Consider the following 6,979-nt stretch of genomic DNA (forward strand, 5'->3'; position numbering starts at 1 on the left):
CTTCCCTTCCTTGGGGTTTAAAAAGTCCTTGGAAATTTCTTGGGTTCCTGAGTGTTTTTCTGAGGGAACAGTATTTTTCCTATTTCTGTTTTACTGAGAAAAAAGTGATTTTCCTGTGTGTTTTTCTGAGTGAAAAGGAGATTTCACTTCTATTTTTTCTGGAGAGAATGAGAATTTCTGATTATATCTTTTTCTAAGGGAAAACATAGTTGTATGAGTTTTTGTGTGTATATTTATTTTTCCCTGAAGAAATGTGATATTTACGTATTTTACTTTTCCTGTGGAAAAAGGAAATTTCTGGTGTTCCACAGAGAAAGGGCAATTTTTGCTCTTTTCTTTTTCCCACCCTGAGGAAGAAGGAAGTTTCTTTGTTGTTTTCCTGACAAAAAAAAAAAAAAAGAAATTTCTACTTCTTTCCTCCCAAAGGGTAGAGAAAATTTCTGTTTTTTTTTTTTTGACCCCAAGGAGCAAGAACATTTCTCTTTTTCCTGAGGCGAAGCCTTCGGAGTCCTCCAGTGTTGCTGAGGAAGAGGGAAAACCATGCTATTCTTTGAGCAAAACCCCAATCTCTGCTTTTCCTGAGAGGAGAGAAAAGAAATGTCCACTTCTGAGCAGCCCTCACCCTGCCTTTGCCCTCTGCTTTTTCCAGGTGCAGAACATGGCGGAGTGGCCAAGGCTCTTGACGTTGGCCCGCCAAGGAAAGCTGGACCTTCTGGAGGCTGCACTGAAGGATGGAGATGCCACCAACCAACGCTGTGTCCGTTCTGGGGACACTCTGCTGCACGTGGCTGCTCGCCATGGCCACCGCCACCTTCTGGTCCTGCTGCTGGAGACACTGGGCATGGATGTGGAGGTGGCCAATGGGGACTACAAGAGGCCTCTCCACGAGGCAGCCTCCATGGGGCACAGGGAGTGTGTCTCCTACCTCCTGGCTAAGGGAGCCAGCGTGGATTGTCTGAAAAGGGCCGACTGGTAGGTGGGCTTTGTCCAAACCTTTCTGAGAGCAAAAGGCAGCGGAGATGGGGAAGGGTCTGGAGGGCAAAATGTGTGAGGAGCACGTGAGGGCAGTTCAACAAGACCAAGTGCTGGGTCCTGTGCTTCGGCCACAACAACCCCAGGCAATGCTACAGGCTTGGGGCAGAGTGACTAGAAGACTGTGTAGAGGAAACGGACCTGGGGGTGTTGGTTGATGTTCAGCTGAACATGAGCAAGCAGTGTGCCCAGGTGGCCAAGAAGGCCAATGGCATCCTGGCTTATATCAGAAATAGCGTTGCCAGCAGCAGCAAGGAAGCAATCATCCCTCTGTACTCAGCACTGATGGAGCCACACCTCGTGTATGGTGTTCAGTTTTGGGCCCCTTACTACAGAAAAGACATTGAGGCCCTGGAACGTGTTCAGAGAAGGGCAGTGAAGCTGATGAGGGGTGTGGAGCTCAAGTCTTATGAGAAGCAGCTGAGGGAGCTGGGATGGTTCAGTCTGGAGAAGAAGAAGCTCAGGGGAGACCTTATTGCTCTGTACAACTCCCTGAAGGGAGGTTGTGGTGACGTGGGAGTCAGCCTCTTCTCCCATGTAACTAGCGATAGGACTAGAGGGAATGGCCTCAAGTTGCACCAGGGGAGATTCAGGTTGGACAATTAGGAAATAATAATTCTCTGAAAGAGTGGTCAGGTGCGGGAGTGGGCTGCCCAGGGAGGTGGTGGAGTCACTGACCCTGGAGGTGTTCAAGAAATGTTTAGATGTTGTACTGAGGGACATTTGATCTCAGAGATCTTTTCCAGCCTTGGTGATTCTATGATTCTATGGTTTGTTCAACCCAAAGAGGAGACGGAGGGGAGAAATCATGGCAGCCCACAGCTTCATAGAATCATTAAGGTTGGAAAAGACCCCTAAGATCACCAAGTCCAACCCATCCCCACCATGTTCACTAGCCATGTCCCTCAGTGCCACATCTCCACGTTCCTTGAACACATCTAAAGAATGGTGACTCCACCACCTCCCTGGGCAGCCTGTTCCAATGCCACTCTTTCTGTGAAGAAATTTTTTCCTAATATCCAACACAAATTCTACGCCTGGGGAGGAGTAACCACACGCATCAGTACAGGCTAGGGACTGGCAAGGAGCTCTGCGGAGAAGGACCTGGTGGCCAACAGGTTGACCAAGAATTAGCAGTGTGCCCTTGTGGCCAAGAATGCCAATGGGATCTTGGGGTGCATTGCACAGAGCGTGGGGGAGTCTTCTCTGGAGATACTCAAAACCCACCTGGATGCTTTCCTATGCAATCTTCTCTAGGGAGTCTGCTTTAGCAGGGGGTTGGACTCGATCTCCAGAGGTCCCTTCCAACCCCTACAGTTCTGTGATTCTCTGAAGTGTTTGGACAACACTCTCAGTCATAGGGTTTGAATTCTGGGCGGTGCTACGTGGAGCCAGAAGTTGGATCCACAGTGATTCTCATGGGTCCCTTCCAGCGCAGGATATTCTGTGATTCTACAAATCTGAGGGCAGGAGCCATGATTTAATTTCAGCCCTCTCACTGTTCTCCTCCCGTTTGTCATGGAGGTTGTAAGCTAGTACTTCATTAGCAGATTCAATTGAAAAGCTTTCATCTCCGTCAGTTTGTTTCACTCCGTTACGTGACAGGACTCTGTGACAACAATTCACTGTCTCTCTTTCCTCTGAAACTGAAATGAGAAGCCAGAAACATTAAAAAAAAAAGAAAAGATTTGCTCCTGTTTCCTTCCAGCAAACAGGGCATTTTGGGAAAGATTTGCTACTGATAAGATGACAGCATCATGACCCAAGAAAGAGCTAGTTTCTTCAGGGCTTTTTTTTTTTTTTTTGCCTGCTTTGGGGGAAACACGTCATGAAATGATGAATGAGCACTGGAGGTAGAAAACAAGGTTTATTCCACAGGCGTGCAGCAGTCCTGGTTCAAAAAGATTGCTCCATCCCTGTCAAACTCTGCTCTTGGGGAAGGGATTCCTTCCACCACCTTGCAGAAGAAAGCAATGAATGAAAGGCGAGCAGCGCCTTTTTGAAGCTGCAGTAACACAAGAGCAAAGGCAGCATCCCAGTCCTCATAATTAGAGGCTGTGCCAGCACCAAGCTGACATCAGGGGGAGCAGAGGAAGGCAGAGATCTCAGAACTGTATGCGGATGTGTGTGCGAGCCTGGTTTTCTGTGATAGGTCCACAGCACCACGGATTAAATACAGGGCACTGCACACATCCTAGCCCTCAAAGTCTCATCTGCTTTGAAAATACACGCTGGTCTGAAGTGTTGTGTAGAAGCAGAGCTGCAGGAAGCAATGAGCTCCAGGCTCAGCTCTACCCATGCCAGGCACTTATCTAATCTCTTTCTTAAAAATCTCCATCCCCGGTGATTTTTCATCTCTCAGCACTCTCTCCATGTCATTAAAACTGGAGCGTTTGTCCTCGTGTCAAAGCCAAAATCTTTCACCGTGCTTTAGGCCCACGAGTGCTTAGTCCAGTGGGAAGAGTTTTTTGTGCTGGTTTTTTTTTTTTTTTCTGACTGGGGAAATGTATTTCTTTTTGTCCCTCGGCTGATACGTGTCCGTTGGTGCTGGTGAGCTGTTCATCATTTCTGGGACAGCTCAAGGTTTCTATCCAATCTGTGCAAGCGCCCGGAGTTCGATGCTGGGGTGAAGTTTTTGTATAAATAAAATGGAGAGTGTGGCTCCCGCTTGCAACAGTGAAAGCTTTACTATTCCTAACGCCGGGTTGGTTAGGTAACGTGGTAATGAAAACAAATTGCTGCTGTTGAGATCAGTAAAATGAGTCATCAAAGTAGAGCCAGACGCTGCCTTGGGTAAACCATGCCTTGCCTTGAGGGTAAACCCTCAGCTGACACCCGCCTCCTTGCTCCTCCAGGGGAGGCTGTAGAGCCCACAGCCTCTCTGGTCCTTGCAAGGGGGAATGGCTAAAGAGATGAGGAATTTCTCCTCTCCAAAAAGGAGAAAAATCGGGGGGTGAACCTTTCCAGGCTGGATTTGGTGTTGTTAAGCTGTGGCGCGTGGGTTCCAGGTGTGAAAACATCATCACTGCTGGATGTGGGGTGGAAGCAGGGCAAGGTGGGCCGTTGTCTGTGTTTATTTGTCAGGCTGTACCTGCTGACCTTGCTTTCCAGGAATCCCACGCAATCTGTGCAAAGGACAGCTCTGAAACTATGGGATGGAGAAAATGCTGTTCTGCTGGGGAGCTTGTAGAAGTGTTCCTCCATACCAAAGGTTGTTCCCAGACACGTGAAACGGGACAAGGCTCTGAAAAACTTCCCCCTGAAACAATTCCTTGGCATCAGAAATTGTTCAGAGTGACATTTGCTGGTGCACTCATGCTAGGAGAGGTGTTGTTGTCCATGGTTTGCTACCTACAACCACAGCTGGCCCTCTGGGTGACAGGGGTGGGACTGAGCAGGACAGGAAATGCTGCTTTTAATCACCTCTTTCTTTCAGGACTCCCCTAATGATGGCTTGCACCAGGCAGAACCTGGAGGTGATCAAATTGCTCGTGGAGCATGGAGCCAACCCGCTGCTGAAGAACAAGGATGGCTGGAACTGCTTCCACATTGCGAGCCGGGAGGGCCATCTCCAGGTCCTCCAGTACCTGCTGGCTGTGTCCCCGAGCAGCTGGGACACAGAGAGCACCATCAAGAGAACACCACTGCACACAGCAGGTCAGGAGAGTCCTGTCCCCAGTGCTAATGAGGTTGGAGGGTCCTCAGTTCCCATCGCACTGAATTTTGCCTGTGAGCTTTTCCCAACTTGGTTCATAGTCTCACCAGCTGTTGTAAGAGATGCATCTCTGAAACCAATCCATCCTTGTCTAAATGCTTAGTGGATTAAGCCTTTGTGGTAAATCTGAAGAGCAGTAGAGTCTGTAGGCACAGCACCCAGTAGAAGCATTGCAGGTTTTGTTATTCTTGTGTTCCTCTTAAGAAGGTGGGTAGCATTGAGTGGGGAGAAATACAGATTGCTTTCTGCAAAGGGCGAAGGTACTTTGTGCTGGGAAAACAGAGGGGCTGTTAGAGTCTGCTGTGCCCAATTCCCTTTTTAAACCCTTTTCAGTGGTTTAAAAGGGAGATCTAAGGGAGTTCTAGAGGGATTGACCTGGTTTGAAGAACCGCAGACGTTGTCTATAGGCACCGTAGTGGGCAGAAAGACACAGTTATCTGAATGGCATCCCAGAGGCAGTTTGTATTTGGTTTCTGGCTTTTGGACTTTCCTTCCATCATCGTTAAGAACTGGGTGCCTAATTGATGAATGTCACCTGGTGTACCTCAGTTAAGTCCTCCGTGTTTTCGTAAGTTGGATGGCCTCAAAATCTGTTAATGCAGAATTAAGTTTGTCCTGCCACGTCTCGTTTTGCTTGCAGAGTAGCAGGTCTGCTTACCCACAGACATTGCAAGCTCAGCCATACAGATAACATGTGTGTTTCCAGGGCTTAAATCCCATTAACTCTGCCCTCCAGTGATGCAGTGGGATGATGAAGGGGGTTAGGGAACAGAAAGGCGTGTGACAGCACGTTGGAACGATGGTGTGGGGCAGCTTTGGGGCTGCAGAGTGGTGGCTTACCTGAAACTGAAATGTGCTCTGTTCCTGAGTGAGGATTTGGCTTTGTTTCCTGGGGCTCATGCATGCCACCGTGGGAGATCTGAGCATGGGGAGCCGCTGCTCAAAGCCACAGCTACCTAGATTTGTTTCCCAAAGACTGTAATAGGGATTGACTCTCCGGAAAGACCCGAGGTGTAGGGAGGAGACCTCTGCTGTGCTGTAATTAATCTGTTGGGTATGTCACCCTTTTGGCTGTCATTCTTATTACTTCTCCAGCCCTCAGCGGTCGCCTGTCCACCACACTGTGCTCATCAACAGTGACAGTCCGGGCCCACAGGCACTGACTGCTCCTTAGTCCTTGTGCTTGACCTGAGAGTGAAAAATAGCTGATGTGCTGTTTGATGTTACATGCTGAGCGGTGTGGAGCAGCTTGCGTGAGTGAGAAATGGGTAATCCTTGCTTATCTGCCTGTTCTGCTCTCCCTTTGTAATCCCAAGTCTTCTGTCCTTGTCCCTGCGCCAGCAGGCTGGGCTCACGGCCCCTCTCAGCCTTTAGGTGGATGTTGAGAATATGGGGATGGAACCAGGAGCAGGGTGAGGAGTTCCCTGCGAAAACACCTTGAGCTTGAAGTCTCTTTCCTGCCTGATAACACTTGGGATATGGTGGTGTGCTCTGCATCGAGTTATCTCTGCCCCACCGTGTCTGACTTTCTCCCTGGCAAAGCCTTCAACACGTTTTGTGTTGATTTCCAGTCTTTACACTGATACATCCACTTCAGACTGAGCCACGCGTTAGTGGAGCAGCAGCTGGTGCCGAATCAGCAGGGCAGCAGGAAAAGCTGGAGCTGCTAAACCTTCACCCCCAGCATCATTTTAACTCAGGACCACACTGGAGGCTGCTGCTCATTGCACGCACTGCTCAGTGCTGGTGCCAGCGTGCAGACACAGCTCCCAAGGCGAGGGCATGGACGAGGCCAGAGGCGATGCTGAAGCTGCCGGGGGAAATCATGTCAGATGAGCTGGCTTCTCCATGAGTTTACATCCTTGGGTGTGGATATGAGCTCGTTAACCCGTGACCAGGCCAGCTGCCTTCCTGGCACAGCAGTCCCTGGGTAGATGATGGTAATATTCTCCCTGTGCAAATTTTTTTTTTCAGGCTGATTCCTCAAGCATTGCTTCTTCATATATCCGTAGCCTAGGGCAAGAGAGTGGGGGAGGTGTAATTAGAGGAAGTGGAGTGCTACAGCGGATCCAAGCATTGCAGCTTTCTTGTGGCTCTGTTGCTGTTCAAGGATGTAATCGTGTTGCTTTGGTGGCTTCTTCCTTTCCCTTCCTTTCCCTTCCTTTCCCTTCCTTTCCCTTCCTTTCCCTTCCTTTCCCTTCCTTTCCCTTCCTTTCCCTTCCTTTCCCTTCC

General features: G+C 49.2%; 1 protein-coding gene across 4 annotated transcripts in view; it reads left to right on the plus strand.

Moving 5' to 3' along the window:
• The window catches only part of ANKRD16 (ankyrin repeat domain 16), a 19,873-nt gene that overhangs the window by 1,234 nt on the left and 11,660 nt on the right, over positions 1-6,979 (plus strand). For all 4 annotated transcript variants that reach the window (XR_002434248.1, XR_002434250.1, XR_002434249.1 and 1 more), the window contains exons 2-3: positions 650-972; positions 4,469-4,689. Coding sequence is in view for 1 of the 4 variants with exons in the window: in XM_021384267.1 (XP_021239942.1) it covers positions 659-972; positions 4,469-4,689 (535 nt within the window). In the remaining 3 variants the exon portion in view is untranslated. The remainder of the gene's footprint in view (positions 1-649; positions 973-4,468; positions 4,690-6,979) is intronic.

The sequence above is a fragment of the Numida meleagris genome, chromosome 1, assembly GCF_002078875.1.
Source record: "Numida meleagris isolate 19003 breed g44 Domestic line chromosome 1, NumMel1.0, whole genome shotgun sequence".
Classification (NCBI taxonomy): Eukaryota; Metazoa; Chordata; class Aves; order Galliformes; family Numididae; genus Numida; species Numida meleagris.